The sequence below is a fragment of the Lissotriton vulgaris genome, chromosome 11 (genome assembly GCF_964263255.1).
Source record: "Lissotriton vulgaris chromosome 11, aLisVul1.2, whole genome shotgun sequence".
NCBI lineage: Eukaryota > Metazoa > Chordata > Amphibia > Caudata > Salamandridae > Lissotriton > Lissotriton vulgaris.
In genome coordinates this window covers 12,075,359-12,097,402 of record NC_141699.1, presented here as the reverse complement: position 1 = coordinate 12,097,402, position 22,044 = coordinate 12,075,359, and the positions used below count along the sequence as shown (strand labels likewise).

The 22,044-nt window shown below is 45.4% G+C and overlaps 1 protein-coding gene across 1 annotated transcript in view; it reads left to right on the top strand.

Annotated features, from left to right (window-relative positions):
* The window catches only part of MMP17 (matrix metallopeptidase 17), a 201,134-nt gene that overhangs the window by 146,413 nt on the left and 32,677 nt on the right, over positions 1-22,044 (top strand). Inside the window, exon 5 of the mRNA XM_086944694.1 lies at positions 10,071-10,247. Within this exon, the coding sequence (XP_086800820.1) occupies positions 10,071-10,247 (177 nt within the window). The remainder of the gene's footprint in view (positions 1-10,070; positions 10,248-22,044) is intronic.

Sequence of the window (22,044 nt, the reverse complement as noted above, 5' to 3'; positions counted from 1 at the left end):
GATCAGCTGGGTGTCGTCTGCGTAGGAGATGATGTTGAGGTTGTGTTGGCGCGCGATGGATGCGAGGGGCCTCATGTATATGTTGAAGAGGGTTGGACTGAGTGAAGATCCTTGTGGTACGCCGCAGATGACTTCAGTGGGCTCCGATCTAAAAGGGGGGAGGCGGACTCTCTGGGTTCTTCCGGCGAGGAACGAGACGATCCAGTCCAATGCTTTTCCTTGTACTCCGACGTTGCTGAGGCGTTGTATGAGGGTGATATGACAGACTGTGTCGAAGGCTGCGGAGAGGTCAAGTAGGATGAGGGCAACTGTTTCTCCGTTGTCCAGTAGTGTTCGGATGTCGTCTGTTGCTGCGATGAGGGCGGTTTCGGTGCTGTGTTTGGCTCGGAAGCCGGACTGTGAGGGGTCGAGGGATTTGTTGGATTCGAGGAAGGTGGTGAGCTGACTGTTGACGGCTTTCTCAATAACTTTGGCAGGGAATGGGAGGAGCGAGATTGGGCGGTAGTTCTTAAGTTCAGTGGGGTCTGCTGTGGGTTTCTTCAGAAGGGCGCTGAGTTCGGCATGTTTCCAGCTTTCCGGGAAGGTAGCGGAGTTGAGGGAGCAGTTGATGACGTCTCAGGGATGGGGTGCGATGATGGAGTCTGCTTTGTTGAAAATGTGGTGGGAACATGGGTCGGTTGGCGATCCTGAGTGGATGGAGTTCATCAGGTGGATGGTGTCTTCAGTGGTGATTGGGTTCCAGGCGCAAAGGTTGTTAGAGGGGGGTATTGGTTCGGGGGTGGGTGGAGCGGACTGGTCTCCGGACTGGTTTTCAAAGCTGTTATGTATGTCGGCGATTTTGTTAGGGAAGAAAGAGGCTAGGGAGTCGCAGAGGTCTTGGGATGGGGTGATGTCGTTGGTGCCGGCGGTGGGGTTGGTAAATTCTTTAACGATGTTGAATAGTTCCTTGCTGTTGTGGGCGTTGTTGTCAAGTCTATCCTTGAATGCTGATTTCTTGGTGGATCGGATCAGTTGGTGGTGTTTGCGGGTGGCGTTCTTGAAGGTGGCCAGGTTGTCAGTGGTTGGGTTTTTTCTCCAGGCTTTCTCGAGGGTACGACAGAACTTCTTGGATTTCTTAAGGTCATCGTTGAACCAGGGGGCTTTTTTGCTACTTTGCTTGATTTGATGGTTTTTCAAGGGTGCTAGTTCGTCGGCGCTGTGGGTGATCCATTGTGTGAGGTTGGTGGCTGCTTGGTTTGGGTCCGATGATTTGGCTGGAGGGTTTTGGTGAAGCGAAGTGAAGAGCTGGTCGGTGGTGATTTTGTTCCAGTTTCTTCGGGGGATTGGTTGTGGGAGGTTGTGGCTCGTGGTCTTTTTGTAGTTGAAGTGAACGCAGCTGTGGTCCGTCCAGTGGAGAGCTGTGGTGTGGTTGAAGGAGATGTGCTTGCTAGAGGTGAAGATTGGGTCGAGCGTGTGCCCGGTATAGTGGGTGGGGGAATCACCAAGTTGTTCGAGTCCGAGATTGGCCAGGTTGTCCAGAAGGGTGGTGGTGTTGCTGTCGTTTTTCTTTTCCAGGTGGAAGTTGAGGTCTCCCAGTAGAATGTAGTCCTCGGAGGGGAGGGCGTGTGGGCTGATGAAGTCAGTGATGTCTTCGCAGAATTGTGTGCGGGGTCCTGGTGGTCTGTAGATGAGGGTGCCTCTGAGTGTGGTCTTGGGGTCGGTGTGGATCTGGAAGTGAAGGTGTTCGGCGGCTGTGAGGTTATCGTCTGAGCTGGTCGTGATGCGGATGAAGTTCATATGTAGGATGGCGATGCCTCCTCCTGTTTGGATGGTGCGGTCCTTTCGGATGATCTTGTAGCCGTCCGGGATGGCTATGGCGATGTCGGGAGCTGATGAGGCGTTCATCCAGGTTTCTGTAAGGAAGGCGACATCCGGCGATGTGGTGTTGAGTAGGTTCCAAAGTTCAATGGCGTGTCTGTGGACCAAGCGGGTGTTGAGTAGGATGCACTTCAGGTGGTTCGTGTCGGAGCTCTGTTTGGAGTCTATGGAATTGGTGTGGGTCCTGATGCAGTCGAGCTTGCAGGAGTGGCAGGCGAAGGGACCATGGGTGTGTCCTGGGGCGGCTTGGTAGCAGTCTTGGAGACGGCCGGGTTTGAGTGCTGAGAGGGATGCGGTATCATACGTTATGCGGGTGGAGAGGGATTTGCGAGGACCAGGGGGTCTGGCGCTGGGCGTGGTCCAGGCGCGGACGGGCGTAGACGGGCTTACCTTTGGCGCACCTTTGGCGCGCATGGGGCGCGATCGCTGCGCGTGAACGCTGCGCGCAAAAGCATATGTCATAAGTGGATGGTGGAGGGGGGTGGGGTGAGGGAGGAGCAGCTGGGAGAGGGGAGCGGGGTGGAGGGACGGGCTACGAGGCACAACAACAACAAAATGGCTGGGAGCAAAGTAAGATGAATGCAGCGCTACGATCTAGCAGACAAGCACAGGCAATATCACAACAACAAAATGGCTGGGAGCAATGTAAAATGAATGCAGCGCTAAGAACTAGCAAACAAGCACAGACAATATTACACGGCAATTCCTGCAAAGCGAGCGATGCGTTAATCAGCTGGCAGCAGCAATTAGCAGGGAGTTCATAGCGCTACGATACCAGGAGCCAGGAGCCAGGGAGCGTGGGGAGCGACCGCCTCTGAGCGAGTCAGGAGGGTCACAGCGCAAGCGAGGACGGCACGAACCACAACTATCTGTGGGAGGGAGGAGCAGCTGGGAGGCGGGAGCGGGCGGAGGGACGGGCTACGAGGCACAACAACAACAAAATGGCTTGGAGCAAAGTAAGATGAATGCAGCGCTACGATCTAGCAGACAAGCACAGGCAATATTACAACAACAAAATGGCTGGGAGCAATGTAAAATGAATGCAGCGCTAAGAACTAGCAGACAAGCACAGACAATATTACATGGCAATTCCTGCAAAGCGAGCGATGCGTTAATCAGCTGGCAGCAGCTATTAGCAGGGAGCGTGATAGCGCTACGATATCAGGAGCCAGGAGCCAGGGAGCGTGGGGAGCGACCGCCTCTGAGCGAGTCAGGAGGGTCACAGCGCAAGCGAGGACGGCACGAACCACAACTATCTGTGGGAGGGAGGAGCAGCTGGGAGGCGGGAGCGGGGCGGAGGGAAGGGCTACGAGGCACAACAACAACAAAATGGCTGGGAGCAAAGTAAGATGAATGCAGCGCTACGATCTAGCAGACAAGCACAGGCAATATTACAACAACAAAATGGCTGGGAGCAATGTAAAATGAATGCAGCGCTAAGAACTAGCAGACAAGCACAGACAATATTACACAGCAATTCCTGCAAAGCGAGCGATGCAAGGCAAGGCCCCTGCCTATATGTGCAAAGGCATTGGTGACCCTGTAACAGTGCTTTAAATGGAAAAAAATAAGTGCAGGTACTCACCAAATTAAGATATGGACTAGGGGCTTGGGGGCGGGGCTACAGGGGCGGGGCTACGGGCAGTGCTATGGGACCTGGCCAGGGGCACACATTTAATTTAACTGATATTTAATTGGTGTGCAGATGTGTATAATGATACTAAAGCATTTCCGGTATCTCTTGAATATTCCTTTCCCCTTATAAGTACAAAAAGATACATTTAATATTAAAGTGGGCTTCTCATGGTGCAACACCTAAATCATATATGACGTGCACAATATATTTTCCTTAAAACATTTTGGGAAATACATATCTATGGTTAACCCTCTTGGCTCATTGCCACCTAGCAGACATCACCAGCCCCCCTAGATGGCATAGCTTTGCCTCAAAGCTCCTTACATGTTCTAAAGTGTGATTCTCTCTTTCTGGAGGTGGGCAAGCTGCTGAAAAATTGTGGTAGGATGCCCGGCTCGGGCTCAGTTCCAGGTCCTCTTGCACCCTCAAGCCAAAAATGAACTTAACGTTGATGTTGCTTCTGCCGGTCAACCAAACTCTAATCTCATGTGCAAACAATAAAGACAAAATAGTTAACTTTATTGTAATACAGGAGAGGAAGAAAGATACAGCCTCCTAGAGGCTGAATTGCACAAAGTGAAAGCAGACATTCTGGGAACAATCCCGGCTTCCCCACTGACCAAACTGTGTGATCCCAGACACATATATTATCTCACTAAGCCTCCATTTTCTTCGTTAACACATATGATAGATAGTACATTCAAATGCACAAGTTCCAGATGTGTGCTGTACAATAAAATAATGTGTTAGATTTAATATACTATATTGCTGTTTCATTCATGAAAAGAAAATCAAATCAAAATCACCTTGCTTCTTGGTTCACTAATGGCAGTGTTGAAACCGTGAGAGCAAAAACTCCTTTCAATGCTGTGACTTAAGCTTATGCACCAATGTGAAATGCTTCCATGGGATGAAAAAAGACACCTTTATTTCAGTGGGAATGTTGTCAAGGCTCCACTTATGCACAGGCTTTTAAGGCCAAGCCAGAATTTGTGGTTTGGCTCTGTCTGGGCCCTCCTTGCTTCTAAAAACAAAATACAGTTGTGCTGAAACTGCGGAGAAAGCAGATCAGCAGTAGAGAGAAAGTGGCCTAGCACTTGCAACATGCGGTAATTCAAGGCTTGCAGCTATATATCTGGTGCTGCACCCTGCAGACAACAGCACTTGTGCAAAACACACCCGCAGTGATATAGAAGCACTGGTGCATACAGACAGGACATTCAATAGTGTTTTAGAAAATGCTCACGTTCACTGACCAGGCGCGCAACACCCATTGGGCTCACGGGGCTTCAGCCTCCCCCGTCGTGTGCGTCAGCCTGGGCTGACACAGCTTAGTGGGCTGGCGACGATCTAATTGCAGCCACACCTGAGTACTTAACAGGTCGTTAGCCCCTTTGCTGCGGGGGTTATTTTTCTGCTGTGCTGGGGGGGAGAGGGGCGCACACAGCGCCCGCATGCTCATAACGAGCTGAGCTCGTCATGAGGCACGGCGCTCCTGTGCTCATGACGAGCTCAGCTCATAATAACCACACCCGTTCCCGTGGAACGCTCAGCACAGCAGGGGAATTATCCCCGCATGCGAGCGTTCCACGGCTCAAGACAAGCTGAGCTCGTCATGAGCTCCTGGCATGACACCCTTATACTGAGACTCAATGCAAATGAGGCAGACGGAGGCAATTAAAATCCAATTTTCTGCGACGCTCGCGCCTCGCGTGCTGGATTGTGACTGTGTACGCAGGCAGCAATTATGGACCGATAATTCATTTCTTGCACCCTGGTCCAACCCTCATGATTCACGGTGGATCCAGCCGGTGCCGGCTCATCTTTCATTCTCACTGAATGTTTCCTTCTCAAATTCACACCTTCCTTTTGCAATGACTTGCAAAGTTTGTCAACATGAGATCGCAGTGGAGTTTCATTTGCTGCAGCCTCACATGCAGATCTGTTGTGCTGTGATCTTCTGGGAGCCCCATCTCCAGATGTGTGTCCATTCTGTAGGCCACAGCAAGAGCATTGTGCACCATTCCACAGGCCACAGCTAGAATATCATGTCCCCTTCTGTAGACCACAGCAAGAGCATTGTGCACCATTCCACAGGCCACAGCTAGAATATCATGTCCCCTTCTGTAGACCACAGCAAGAGCATTGTGCACCATTCCACAGGCCACAGCTAGAATATCATGTCCCCTTCTGTAGACCACAGCAAGAGCATTGTGCACCATTCCACAGGCCACAGCTAGAATATCATGTCCCCTTCTGTAGACCACAGCAAGAGCATTGTGCACCATTCCACAGGCCACCGCTAGAATATCATGTCCCCTTCTGTAGACCACAGCAAGAGCATTGTGCACCATTCCACAGGCCACCGCTAGAATATCATGTCCCCTTCTGTAGACCACAACTAGGGTATTGTGCACCATTCCACAGGCCACCGCTAGAATATCATGTCCCCTTCTGTAGACCACAGCAAGAGCATTGTGCACCATTCCACAGGCCACCGCTAGAATATCATGTCCCCTTCTGTAGACCACAACTAGGGTATTGTGCACCATTCCACAGGCCACAGCTAGAATATCATGTCCCCTTCTGTAGACCACAGCAAGAGCATTGTGCACCATTCCACAGGCCACAGCTAGAATATCATGTCCTCTTCTGTAGACCACAGCAAGAGCATTGTGCACCATTCCACAGGCCACAGCTAGAATATCATGTCCCCTTCTGTAGACCACAACTAGGGTATTGTGCACCATTCCACAGGCCACCGCTAGAATATCATGTCCCCTTCTGTAGACCGCAGCAAGAGCATTGTGCACCATTCCACAGGCCACAGCTAGAATATCATGTCCCCTTCTGTAGACCACAGCAAGAGCATTGTGCACCATTCCACAGGCCACCGCTAGAATATCATGTCCCCTTCTGTAGACCACAGCAAGAGCATTGTGCACCATTCCACAGGCCACCGCTAGAATATCATGTCCCCTTCTGTAGACCACAACTAGGGTATTGTGCACCATTCCACAGGCCACCGCTAGAATATCATGTCCCCTTCTGTAGACCACAGCAAGAGCATTGTGCACCATTCCACAGGCCACAGCTAGAATATCATGTCCCCTTCTGTAGACCACAGCAAGAGCATTGTGCACCATTCCACAGGCCACCGCTAGAATATCATGTCCCCTTCTGTAGACCACAACTAGGGTATTGTGCACCATTCCACAGGCCACAGCTAGAATATCATGTCCCCTTCTGTAGACCACAACAAGAGCATTGTGCACCATTCCACAGGCCACAGCTAGAATATCATGTCCCCTTCTGTAGACCACAACAAGAGCATTGTGCACCATTCCACAGGCCACCGCTAGAATATCATGTCCCCTTCTGTAGACCACAGCAAGAGCATTGTGCACCATTCCACAGGCCACCGCTAGAATATTATGTCCCCTTCTGTAGACCACAACTAGGGTATTGTGCACCATTCCACAGGCCACAGCTAGAATATCATGTCCCCTTCTGTAGACCACAGCAAGAGCATTGTGCACCATTCCACAGGCCACCGCTAGAATATCATGTCCCCTTCTGTAGACCACAACTAGGGTATTGTGCACCATTCCACAGGCCACAGCTAGAATATCATGTCCCCTTCTGTAGACCACAGCAAGAGCATTGTGCACCATTCCACAGGCCACCGCTAGAATATCATGTCCCCTTCTGTAGACCACAACTAGGGTATTGTGCACCATTCCACAGGCCACAGCTAGAATATCATGTCCCCTTCTGTAGACCACAGCAAGAGCATTGTGCACCATTCCACAGGCCACCGCTAGAATATCATGTCCCCTTCTGTAGACCACAACTAGGGTATTGTGCACCATTCCACAGGCCACAGCTAGAATATCATGTCCCCTTCTGTAGACCACAGCAAGAGCATTGTGCACCATTCCACAGGCCACCGCTAGAATATCATGTCCCCTTCTGTAGACCACAACTAGGGTATTGTGCACCATTCCACAGGACACAGCTAGAATATCATGTCCCCTTCTGTAGACCACAGCAAGAGCATTGTGCACCATTCCACAGGCCACCGCTAGAATATCATGTCCCCTTCTGTAGACCACAACTAGGGTATTGTGCACCATTCCACAGGCCACCGCTAGAATATCATGTCCCCTTCTGTAGACCACAACTAGGGAATTGTTCCCTCTTTTGTAGGTCACAACTGGAGTATCTTTCACTTTTCTGGACTCCACCTCTCAAGTATTGTGCCTTGTGCTGTGGGCCATAAATGGAGCATGGTGCCCCATTTGGTAGGCATCAGCGACAGTCTTGCACCCCGCTCCGGAGGCCTCTGGTGTATTGTGCCCTGGTCTGTATGCACTACAGGAGAATTGGAATTAGGTTCTAAAGCAATTTGTTTAATTTTAAGGTACTGAACAGTCAAAATCATAAATGTACATCTCTCAAAGATATTAGTTACTCAGGTGCAAAGGGATATGTTTCTTCTTAAGATATTTGACTGTCTTGTATCATGAGGTCCCATGTCTCTTTTATCAATGCTCAATCACTGTGATTTGTCAGTATTTGCGATGCACTCCTGTTGAGGGGACAATGTCGTATGTCTCTTTGTAAGACGTATGGCCGTTGAGGTCATAATTTAAGTCTCTCTTTAGGACGCTCTCTGTCGAGGCCATAAAGTAATATGTTGTTTCTATTTAAGATGTTCTCTGTTGAAGTCATTAAGTGGAATTTCTCTTTTCAAAATACTCTTTGTCGAGGTTGTAAAGTTTCACGTCTCTCTGTAAGATGTTCGACCTTCCAGGTCATAATTTGATATCTCTCTTTTTGAGATGGTCTCTGCCGAGGTCATAATCTAGTAGGTCTATTAGAAAGGTGTGCTTTGTCAAGGTCATAGTGGGGTGTGTCTCTTTTTAAGTTGCCCAAAAGTCAAAGACGTAAAGTCAAGTCTCTCTTAGATATTAGGCTCTGAGTTACAAAGAGATATATTTCTGTGTAAGATAATTGACTGTTATTGGTTGATTGTCTCTTTCTAAGATGCTCAACCATGGGATCATACAGTGGTATGTCTATACTAGAGATGGTCTTCTGTTAACAGTGCAATGGTGGTGTATCTCCATCGCAGTCTAAAAGTCGCTTGTCGAGTTTATAAAGTTATATGTCTCTATTTAAGATGCTCTCTGTGGAGGGTATAAGATGGTAGGGCTCTTCATGAGATATTCCATCCTCAATGTGATAATGTGGTACGTCTCTGTTTAAGATGCTCTCTGTTGAGGATATAAGATGGTAGGGCTCTTCATGAGATATTCCATCCTCAATGTGATAATGTGGTACGTCTCTGTTTAAGATGCTCTCTGTTGAGGATATAAGGTGGTAGGGCTCTTCATGAGATATTCCATCCTCAATGTGATAATGTGGTACGTCTCTGTTTAAGATGCTCTCTGTTGAGGATATAAGGTGGTAGGGCTCTTCATGAGATATTCCATCCTCAATGTGATAATGTGGTATGCCTCTGTTTAAGATGCTCTCTGTGGAGGGTATAAGATGGTAGGGCTCTTCATGAGATATTCCATCCTCAATGTGATAATGTGGTACATCTCTCTTTAAGATTCTCTCTGTTGAGGGTATAAGATGGTAGAGCTCTTCATGAGATATTCCATCCTCAATGTGATAATGTGGTACGTCTCTGTTTAAGATGCTCTCTGTTGAGGATATAAGATGGTAGGGCTTTTCATGAGATATTCCATCCTCAATGTGATAATGTGGTACGTCTCTGTTTAAGATGCTCTCTGTTAGGGTTATAAGATGGTAGGGCTCTTCATGAGATATTCCATCCTCAATGTGATAATGTGGTACGTCTCTGTTTAAGATGCTCTCTGTTGAGGATATAAGATGGTAGGGCTCTTCATGAGATATTCCATCCTCAATGTGATAATGTGGTACGTCTCTGTTTAAGATGCTCTCTGTTGAGGGTTTAAGATGGTAGGGCTTTTCATTAGATATTCCATCCTCAATGTGATAATGTGGTACGTTTCTGTTTAAGATGCTCTCTGTTAGGGTTATAAGATGGTAGGGCTCTGCATGAGATATTCCATCCTCAATGTGATAATGTGGTACGTCTCTGTTTAAGATGCTCTCTGTTGAGGGTTTAAGATGGTAGGGCTCTTCATGAGATATTCCATCCTCAATGTGATAATGTGGTACGTCTCTGTTTAAGATGCTCTCTGTTAGGGTTATAAGATGGTAGGGCTCTTCATGAGATATTCCATCCTCAATGTGATAATGTGGTACGTCTCTGTTTAAGATGCTCTCTGTGGAGGGTATAAGATGGTAGGGCTCTTCATGAGATATTCCACCCTCAATGTGATAATGTGGTACGTCTCTGTTTAAGATGCTCTCTGTTGAGGATATAAGATGGTAGGGCTCTTCATGAGATATTCCACCCTCAATGCGATAATGTGGTACGTCTCTGTTTAAGATGCTCTCTGTTGAGGGTTTAAGATGATAGGGCTCTTCATGAGATATTCCATCCTCAATGTGATAATGTGGTACGTCTCTGTTTAAGATGCCCATGGGATGGACCTGTTCGCTGTGGCTGTTCACGAGTTCGGACACTCCATCGGACTGACGCACATCTCTGCTATCGAGTCCATCATGCGGCCTTACTACCAGGGTCCAGTGGGAGACCCCCTGAAATATGACCTTCCATATGAAGACAAAGTCAGGATTTGGCAACTCTACGGTGAGTCCTTCGCCCCAAATCGTCCTGTAGCATGGGTGCCAGGTAAACTCTCTGGGGTGCGTGTTCTGCCTTCTGTGAGTAAAGTGTGAAAACGGAGAACAAGATAAGGTTACATGCTTTATAGATTAGCAGATCAAAGGATTCTGCGTCAACTGGTTACCCGATTCAGAAAAACAGGTCTGGGAGGTAAAAGTATTGATGCACATTAAGCAAACAAAAAATTAACCAACAGAATGATGTTTGCAACATGAGTCTGAGAAAAAAATCGTTTCTATAATTGATATATTAAACATGAAATATTACTTTAAGGCTGTACCTCACCAGCGTGGACATGTAGAAGCTCTTTAAAGACTACGGGGCAGCGGAGACTGTAGGAGAGGTTGTGGAGAACTGGGCACTTTCATGCCCATCCTATGGCACTGTGATGAGATACAAAATTATTGGATGAAAGTGCACGATGTGATTAAAGAAGTGCTGGGGGAGGAGATACGACCGGAAGCCCGGAGATGTATATTGAATGTATGGGAACCCACGCATTTCAATGTATGTCAGAAACCGTGGCTGACGTTGGCATGTATGGTGGCGAAGCGTAACAGTGCTCAATTGTGGGGACCCAGCCAGTCACCCCAGCTTACCAAGTGGGCCCAGCATCTGGACTGGTGTATGTTCAGGGAGAGGGCTGTGTATGTGGCTAGGGGTTGTTCGAAGAAGTGGGCGAAGATCTGGGGGGCCTGGAATAGTCACCGCAGTGATTTGTATACACCCCCGACGAGACAAATAGAAGTTGAAGCACTGGAATCCCAGTGATCCCAAAATTCATGCATATTGTAATTCATAATTCTGTACGGATGACAATCCAAACCCTGCAATGATGTTATATGTTGCTCACCTGATGCTTTTGTTTTTTTTGTTCTTTTTTGTTTTTTTACTAAAAAGAATTTTAAAAAAAGACTACTGGGCAGATTTACAAGCCCCTTGCGCCACTTTTGCGTCACTTTTCCCATGTTAAAAATGATGGAAAAGTGGCGCAAGGGGCTTGTAAATCTGCCCCTACAATTGCAATTTATTGGCGAGGGCGTAGGCACTCCTATTAAAAAACTGTGAAAGTGAAGGAGTGAAATCTTTTACAGAGTAGATTTGATCAAAGAAGAAAAGGGATTTCATACATCCTTGGGAATCCTGTTTGGATGCACAGACAAATATTATGACAAAACGAAGATTGAACGTATCTTCGAAATTACCGCGTGGTTTGTGATTATCAAATACGTATAAAAACCTGAGGGTGGGATATGGTGAGTTACAATGCCAGTATAACCAAAGATATGTATTCTAATTAAGGCAGTTTGAGGGTCTTACTTGAGGTTTTATCTAATAAAGAAATCAGACCACAATTCAATACAATGGGTCATTATTGGACGAAATCACTGAGATTATGTGCTGCGAGTAATGGATACATTTTTATGAATTTTTTGGGTGCTGGGTACATTTTATTTTCATTTAATATATGTAAATCAATTTATTCTGCTTGTGACATTTGAATGTTATAGACTTTATTGGATTATATGGAATATGTTATGGTCATTGTACTGATTATATGCTTTACCTGAACCAATTGTTTACCGTTTATAGTTAAAAAAAGATTCAGGGCAGATCAAGAACACCTTTAAAGGTTGAGACTAATTTGGGACGCCTCAATATAAATATGGATAAGATATTGGGTTAGAAGGGGGAACAATATGTAGCATGGATCCCACTTGAGTCAATGTATTTGTTATTATACTACATTACGCGTCTTCACCAATATTGTTATCGATATAAAATGATGCTGTTATTTTATTTTCTGTAGTTTTTTTTGTTTTTGTATCAGTGAAACGGCATGATGTTTCAATGTAGTTGTATTTGTTGAATATAGATACAATATGAGTACCACAATATTGTAAAAATAGGAATACATAGATAGATTTACTATATATATATATATATCGAACAAAGTTTGCCCCTAAGCTAGATGACACACTCAGGATCGCTCCAACCACCGGTAAGTTGCTGCGCGCTACTATCCATTAATATTAGCCAAAGCGTTTCGGGCGTAACCCGCCCTTCCTCTTGGGCTTGGAATCGTGAAAATGGCGACAATATCGCAGTAACAGTGACATCCCTCATTAATTTCATCTGCATGCCTCCCAATGCATTCTGGGACTGGTAGTGCGGAATAGTTCACCCACATGGGCGTCGTCACAGTCACATTCGTGAAACAATCAATTAGGGATATACGCGTTCAGTCCACCTCCCTGTGCAATACTTCGGGCATCTCCTGTTCCGTTCAAACTGTAGATCAAGCAGCAAACGGATCCACATGGTCCCGGAGGCGGGCTTCCCTTGTTACAGCTGCCACACTGCCACACTGGAATCACCTGCTTCGTGCGGCTGAACAATCTAACAGCTCACGAACCCCCGGGAACCAAGCGGTGGTACCAATCCGTGAACAAGGGCTGGCCACTTATTTATCGAACAAAGTTTGCCCCTAAGCTGTATGACACACTCAGGATCGCTCCAACCACAGGTAAGTTGCTGCGCGCTACTCTCCATTAATATTAGCCAACGCGTTTCGGGCGTAACCCGCCCTTCATCTTGGGCTTGAAATCGTGAAAATGACGACAACATCGCAGTAACAGTGACATCCCTCATTTATTTCATCTGCATGCCTCCCAATGCATTCTGGGACTGGTAGATATATATATATATCGCAACTTCAGTCTTGCACCACGCCCCCACCAGAATAGCAGGGACAGGAAGGACCACGCAAATCCGAATATATATATATATATATATATATATATATCTATCACTGACACTGTCTCCGTTCCAACTCGAACAGACGAGAGCAGACCCAAATCGTGGTGCAATTAAACTTTTATTTTTCTTCCCCACACCACCGCCATGACGCGTTTCAGCCTCCCACGAGGCCTTGATCACATGAACGCACTGAGAAAAGTGCATGAACATTTAAAGTGACAGTGCTCAATAGCTTAGTTTCACATAGAAAAGTTGTAACCACTGGATTAGGATAGGGTTGGACAACACTGTATACATGCCTGTAATGGGCGCCTTTTTACAAGTGAAGCAGGAACTGTGCAAATATAGGCAATACATATGTTAAAACTCAATAAATACAAATATAAATAGAGTTTTAAAATACTGGTGATCAAATACATACAAAATGTGTAAAAACCTGTCAAGGAAATTAATATACATTGGCCTAACACAGTCTCCACAATATGTATGGTCATCACTCAAAAAGATAACACCCTGAATCCAGAGGTATATCGGTTCAATTCAGTATACATGTTAATTAATAACGCCCAAGTGGGCCTACCTTTATCCACAACAGTGCATGTCTAAAACTGCAAGTGCAATATACTACTATACTATCCGCTAAACTCATATGTGACGATATATGAAAAAAAAATTGAATAATAAAATATTTTATGCATAAAAAATACAGTGACAATAGTGGCAAGTAAAAACGACTGGGTACACTAGCTAAATGTTGACTACATTCTCCATATTAAAATAGCTGTGTCATGATCTAGAAGTATATACAAAATGTAACAGTCGTCAATCATGGGGTTAAATTATAAACATGTATGCATGTCCTCACTGGAATTAGGTCCATTCGGTATCTTGGTATCTAATTCCAGTATATAATTTGTCTCCATCCTGCGTAACACTGCTTCCCGATTACCCCCCCCCCCCCCCGTTTCATGGGTGGAACACTGTCCATGACAAAGTAACTCAAGTCCTTGAGATTACTGCCATGGCAGGCTTTAAAATGTCTTGCGACCGGGTAAGTGATGTCATTATTTGTGATAGCGTGCATGTGCTGCAGTACCCGTTTGTGTGCCTGCAACTTGGTGCTCCCAATATATTGCAGTTTTTATAAAAAACAAGGGAACCCACTAGGTAACCGAGGACCTGGGGTATCAGTTGAGCTAAAGACAAAGGTCCTTGACAAAGAGAAATATGAGCATTACAATAATTATAGGCCACAATAAGCTCTATAATGAAGAAAAGTCCAGCCGGACTTTGAATTTTATTCAATATTTGTAAATATGCTTGATCAGACGAACCAACAATAAAGCAGTGGAACACAGTCCTGCATCCACGATGCTGCACATACAATCAAAACATACAAGTACTGGGGTATTTCAGGCATTTAGAAGGCATGAGCAAAGAGAGGATTTAGAATGCATTTGCTTCACATATGTGGGAAACATACACTTTTTAGGCACATAATAGTACACTTATTGTTTAACCCACATATTGTGACCCAATATATTGCAGGCCACACGTGCACTGCAGCACATACACCACAAATTCTGTTTTTCAGGTCAAGAATTTTGGAATGGCGACTGATTTAGTTGAAAAGGGGTACTTTTGTTAATGCCATATTGACAAGCTTTACAAGAATGGCATTTAAAGAAACCTTTCTTTGTGTTCAGCCATGTCTTGGGAATGCTAAGTTCGGGACTGCTGTTAACTAGATTGCCCCCATAGATCAGGCTCTCCTGAAAGTTAAAACTGGTTTCTTCGGGACCATACTGCCAATGATTGGATCATTCCGTACTAAAGCCCAGTTGTCATTAAATATACGGCGTAAGGCCTGGTGTTGCCTGCTGTATGACATGATTAGTCTAGGCGATTGATCTGACAAATTTGATGTGACAGTAATTGCAATCCTAGGCTCAAGGGCCCTTGATCTAGAAATGCTCATGGTTTTATATATATATATATATGCACCAAACCCCTCCAATCACGAAAGGTAGAGGCCACACAGGGGATTTCGTTGGAAGCGTTTATTAAAAACAGCATATGGCATGATTCATTTCGGCTGCCTTCAGCCTTTTTCGGAATGCCGCTGTAGATCATAGTTATATAGTTAGTAGAACTAACTATAACGGAGAAATTTCTATGGTTTTGTACGAGTGAAATGTCCAGCTAACTATAACACCCCTAAAACCTATGGTTTTTTCAGTGAATTTCGAAAGTTTTTTAAATGGTAATTCCTAACTATAACATGTCTGAAACCTATGTTTTTTTCAGTGAATTTCTAAGTTTTTTAAAATGCTAATTCCTAACTATAAAATGTCTGAAACCTATGGTTCTTTCAGTGAATTTCAAAGGTTTTGTAAATGACAACTTTTAAATGTATTAATTTTTATATTTATTTTTTTATACTAATTTACTACATTTTTTAAAACTATTTATTTTTAGATATTTTATTTTTTACATGACATAATTATATTATATATTACATTACAAAACATACTTTCTCAGAATTAATTACTTTAGTTTAAATACTTTGCAAATAGGCAACAGACTTTTAAGTACATTAGTTGCAGTGATTGCAATGGGCAACACAATTTCAAACACAATGCAACATTGCGCTCAATGGTAATTTCTAGTTAAATGCAATTAGTTACTTTATGGATTACTTTTCTAGCCACAGGACTGGATCCTAGATTCATACCTGGGACATCTCCTGTAAACAGTTGAGTAAAAGCGTTTTGGTTACAGTAGTGATTTTTAAGGAATATTATTGTATTTTAAAAGTTGACAATTAGAAACTTTTTCACATAGAATCGCCAATGTTATCATATGGGAGGAAATTCACTTAGCAAGTAAGTAGTGTTATCGTTACTTATTTTTACTCAGTGGTGGATCCTGGATCCAGCACTGGTGCATCTCCTGTAAACAGTTGAAAGAATGCGTTTAAGTCATACAGTGATTTTTAAGGAATATTTGTAGTTTGTGAAAATCGACACTTAGAAACTTTTCTGGTGTAAACCAGACAATGGATTCCTATTGAAGGAAATACAAGTTACTGGTAAGTACGGTTAAAATTACTTTTCAGGGTCTGTGATGGGCTAAAAGATGCAGCACTGGGTTCTCTCCTGATAACAGGTGAGTAAATCTGAATTCGTAGTTCGGCTGATTTTAGAGAAATATTTGTAAGTTCCAAAACTCCACACTTAAAAGAATTCCAAGTGAAACCAGTCATTGTTGCCCTATGGAAGGAAATTCCAGATACTGGTAAGTACAGTTAAAATTACTTTTCAGGATCAGTACTGGGCGCAAAGAGGCAGCACTGAGGTCTCTCCTGATAACAGGTGAGTAAATCGGAATTCGTAGTTCGACTGATTTTAGAAGAATAATTTTAAGTTTCAAAAATCAACACTTAGAAACTTTTTCAGTAAAAAGCAGACAATGATATCCTATGGAAGGAAATTCAAGTTACTGGTAAGTACGGTTAGAATTACTTTACAGGATCAGTACTGAGCTCAAAGATGCAGCACCGAGGTCTCTACTGATAACAGGTGAGTAAATCGGAATTTGCAGTTCGGCTGATTTTAGAGGAATATTTGTAAGTTCAAAAACTCCACACTTAAAAGAATTTCCAAGTGAAACCAGTCAATGTTATTCTATGGAAGGAAATTCAAGTTACTGGTAAGTACGGTTAGAATTACTTTTCAGGATCAGTACTGGGCTCAAAGATGCAGCACTGAGGTCTCTCCTGATAACAGTTGAGTAAATCGGAATTCGTAGTTCGGCTGATTTTAGAGGAATATTTGCACCATGGTGAAGGAAGGGGGCGGGGACTGAGGTGACATGTCTGCAAACATGCCCTGTGTCGCGTTTTAAATGGAGAATTAATTCCTCCTCAATCCCGAAGGTCCCTAGGGACCAACTAGCCCACCATGTACCTCCAGTATGTGCCAGAGAGTTGCATTTCAGAGAGGTGTTCGGAGGCCACGCCCCTTTTTACAACACTCTGCAAAGCAGCTCCGTGGCACTTACTGGAGGTACCGGGTGGGCTAGTTGGCCCCCAGAGACCCTCAGGATTGAAGAGGAATTAATTCCTGAACTTAAAAAGCGCCACAGGGCCTGTTTGCACACATCACCTCTGGCCCCACCCCCTCCCTTCCCCACTGTGCAAACGCTCCCCGTGGTGTGTTTAAAGTTGGGGGATTACCTTCCCTTGAATCCTGAGGGTCCCTGGGGTGCAACTAGCCCACCAGCTACCTCCATTAAGCGCCACAGAGCTGCGTTACAGAGAGGTGTAAAAAGGGGTGTGGCCTCAGAACACCTCTCTGCAACGCAGCCCCCTGGCGCATACTGGAGGTTTCTGGTGGGCTAGTAGTTCTCAGGGACCCCCAGTATTCAAGGGGGATTCTTTCCCCCACTGCAAACGAGCCAGGGGGCGCGTTTGCAGAGTGCTGCAAGAAGAGGGCGTGGCCTCCGACGCAATGCCGGTCTTTTAAATTTTTTTTGTTTTAAGAAGGGGGCTGTGTGGCCCCCTTCTTTTCCTAATATTTTGGCAGGGTGACCTCATCCCCCAGGGCTTGATCCCTTTTTAAAATAAATATATATATTAGTTTTGAAGAGGGCAGCGTGGCCCCCCTCCCGAGGCCACAATTGGCCCCGGGGACCCCATCCCCCAGGGGCTGGCCTTTTTTTAAAAAAATGTATTTTACTTTTAGTAGCGGGGCTGCTTTATCCCGCTCCTTAGGCCTTTTATGGCCCCGGGGACCCCATCCCCCGGGGCCGGCCAGTTTTTTCTGTTTTATTTTATTTCTGAGGAGGGGGCTGCATGGCCCCCCTCCCGGGACACTTGTAGCCCCGGGGACCCCATCCACCGGGGCTGGCCCTCTTTGTTGGGGACCGTGGGGGGGGTCCCCAATTCCCCCACGGTCCCAGCCGGCTCCCTGTGCCCTGCAGGAGCCAGCATTGCTTTTCCACATGGGGGGCAGGTAACATGCTGCTCCCCATGTGAAAAAGCAATCTGCTTTGCTTCATTGAAGCGAGAGCAGGTTTCCCTGCTCTCGCTTCGATGAAGCAAAGCAGTTTGCAATGACAGGGTGGGAGCAGCGAGGCTCCAGCCCTGTCATTGCAAACTGCAGTGTCCCGGGTAGGCCCCCTGGGACACAGCAGGAGCCGGCCCTGGGGGTAGCGGTCCCCAGGGCCATGACAAGGCTCCAGGAGGGGGGACGCGCGGCCCCCCTCCCACAATTTTGAAACCTCAGGGGGTGGTGTTCCCTGGGGCTTTGGGGTCCATAACAGACCCCCCAATTAAAAAGCGTAGTGCCCCGGGGAGGTGGCAATCCCCAGTGCGTGGGGGGGGGGCTCAAGCCCCCCACACAGGTTTCTTTAATTTTAAAAAAAGCCCCAAGGGGTGGCGGTCCCCGGGGCTGCGGGGGGGCTGTGAGCCCCCGCATATATTAGCAAAAAGCCCCGGGGGTGGCGGTCCCCGGGGCTTCGTGGGGCCTTTGAGCCCACCCACCCAGTTTTGTTAAAAGCCCCAGGGGGGTGGTGGTCCCCGGGGCTGGGCGGGCTATGAGCCTCCCCACACACAATTTTTAATAAAGCCCTGGGGGATGTCGGTCCCCGGGGCTGGGGGGACCCTTTCGTCCCCCCACCTAAATTATTTCATTGCCCCTGGGATTTGCCCCTCCCCCCGGGGGCTAATTACCAATATAGCGCGAGAGCCTGTGCTTCATTTTTGAAAAATTTTTATCTGCAGGATCTGGGCACCTTGCGCGGACTTTGCTGATTTTTTAAGAAAAAATAATATTTTTTGGGGCCTTGGGGGTCCTTATTGGACCACCATGAGCAGGCCTAGGGGGTCAGGGTGTTTCTACCCTGCCCCCTTTCTGCGTTTTGCACGTTTTTTTAATTAGGTTTCTTGTGCCTCTTGTGCCTAAGCGCACCCTGCTCGTGCACGGCAGGGTGCGCTTAGGGTGCGTGAATCCAGCGCGGCCATAGATATATTTGTGATTTTGATTTTCTCAGGAACTACTGAATGGATTTACACCATTTAAGCAAAAAGCACGACTCTGAACCAAGGTCTACGTTTCTGCCAAATTTGGTGTAATTGAGTTCAGCAGTTCGGGCTGTAGCTGCGGCTAAAGGTCCCCATGAGAAATGGCATGGGGAAAACACGTTTTGGGACCCCCTTTTTTCTTGGCCCCCTCTTGACGAATCACCCAGAGACTTTTAGGATAGGAGCGGACCGGAATGGGCCACAAGTTTTGAAAATATATATATCTATATATATATAGATATATATAGATATACACACACACACACACAAGCAAGAATGGAAGACGCACAATCCAAATACTTGCATCACAATTAATTGCCGTAATAATCACCACAAAATCAGTGATAGGAAGGCACAAACAACACCGACACGTTTCGGCAAGCAAGTCACCTTGTTCACAGGTGGGTGAGTACCACCCACTTCCAACTTTTAAAAGGTTTGTGATCAAAAACCTGCTGCAGTGAAACACAAAGGACTAACAAAGCTTCTTAATTCACAAAATAACAGGGAAGCCCTTTTGAAGTGGATCTCATAACTCCAAAAGTACATAAACAGTCCAAGTGAAAGCTATTTAACTTGCAGTTTGTGTAACATTGGTGTTGCAAAAATAAAACATTTGACATGCAGCACCATAATTCATCATATGCAAATATGTACCATTTTCATGTCATCAGTGCCTGTTGAGCAACAACAAGGTTTTATAAATAAACAGTAAAATCATAATTGTAGTGTTCTGACATATTGTAGTCACTCAATCATGCCCCAGTGGGCTGTATCTATTAAATATTAAACAGAAAGCCCTCGTAACAATCCAATGCAGTACTGGTTAGCAGTGGTAAAGTGCACAGAGTCCTAAACCCAACAAAAATAAACAAATAGGCAAAACAGCTGGGGGAAGGCAACAAGTTTTGGGGAATACCACACCAAGGATGTCAGGTCTAACAAAGTATATATTAAGATCAAAGATCTTCACTTGGGGGAGGCAGAGTTAAATGCCCTATACAGCTTCCTGGTAGTAAAGCAAATGTGTTTTGTGTTATTGTTTATGTCTGGAATAATGTCCTACACAAGCCATATAACATATAGCCTTTGTTGTCAATTTCCTAAGAGGTAACTGTAACCTTTTGTGATTGATTGGTGTGGTACAATAATATTGTTGTCAGAATACCATCCAACATAAATAGTGAGACCTAAATATTATATACAAACATTATTGTCCATTTGGAGTGAATAATCGAAAATCTGCTACCAATGAGACAATGTTTTTGTAAATCATGTCTAGGACATTGTGTCAATATTTCAGTGTACGATTTATTAAATCTTTGGAGAACATCAGAGAGCAGCATGCACAAAGTTGCCCAACAATTACCAAACACTTTCCCTAACAAAATGTATGGCTTGTCCATACCTGTCTCACTCCCCGATTCTAGTAGTTAAACATATGTCTCTTTCAGGAGGTTGGTATCTGCTTTTCATTTCTTAATATATCTTAACATACATATTTGAAAGGATGTATGACATCACAACGCATGCTTTTACATCGCATGATTTTACATCGCAAGTTTTACAACGCATGCCTTTACAATGCATAGTGTTGAGTGGTGCTGGATAGTGAATAGTTTAATTTACTATTCCAACTCCAGTCCCCATGGATAGTAGGGAAAGTGTTGGATGGTAAATTAAATCCATTCCCTATCCTAGAGCGTCCCCCAGCGCAATGCGTTGTAATGGTTTGCGTTGTAAAAGTTGCGATGTAAAAGCACTGCGTTGTAAAAGTTGCGTTGTAAAGGATGTTTCCCTATTTAAAACTGTAATGAGCCCATTGGGTCTCTTAAAGTTCCACAAAGTTGAGTGCAGAGTCTTGCATGTGGTGGAATGTGAGTGTTCTTGAGTTGCTCTGCAATGATGAGGTTGTGGTCTTTGTATTCCATTCAATATGGTCTACATTACTTTGTGTTGAGGTTGTGGACTCGTTATCAAAGATACTGACCTTGGAAGGGCTTGTAGGGTTTGGACAGGCTGTTAAGATTATTCCACACTACAACCCTGGCACTAAGGTTGGCCATTCCTTTTCTATTTGATTCGTTTTTTTATTTGATATAGTGCTTGAATGCCAGGTCGCATCTTGGCGCTCCAGCTGACGTAGATGGGAACCCTATAAACAGTGCTGCTTAATGATTAAACAGCTAGGTCTTGAGAGATTTCCTAAAGGCCGGGAGGTCTGAGCAGTTCTTTAGGGCCATGGGGAGAGAGTTTCATAGCTTTGCCATTCTCAGCAGAAAGCGTACGCCTCCCCAAGATGCTCGCTTGGTCCTTGGTTGCACTAAACACTTGGCCAACGAGGATCTGCGTTTTCTGTAAGAAGCATACCAAATAAGTCTTTCCTGGAGAGAGCCTGGGCCGATGTTGTGCAGAGCCTTAAAGGCCAAGCATAGGGTCTTAAACGTTATCACTTTTGCCACTGGTGGCCAGTGTTGCTTGATTAGGGCCAGAGACACAGACGTATATTTTTGAATTCCTGACAAAAGTTGGGTCGATGTATTCTGTAGCATCTGCAATTTATGAAGAAATCTTTTCTGGATGCCCATGAATAGGGCATTCCCATAATCTAGTTTAGATAGGGCAAGAGAGGTAGTCACCGGTTTCAGAAGATTTGTGGGTACGAAGGGGCAACTTTTCCTGGTTATTTTTACCGTGAAGAATACTGATGATGTAAGGGCATTGCCCTGATCTTCAAAGTTAAGTTTATTGCCAAAGATAATCCCCAGGCTCTTCACTTTCCGAACTGGCGAGGGTAGAGCCCCCATTTCTTGAGGCCACCAGCTTGGCGACCAAGATCAAGTCTCTGAGCCCAAGAAAAGGACAATCCGTTTTCCTGGAGTTAAGCTTTAGACAATTTGACGTCATCCAGTGTTG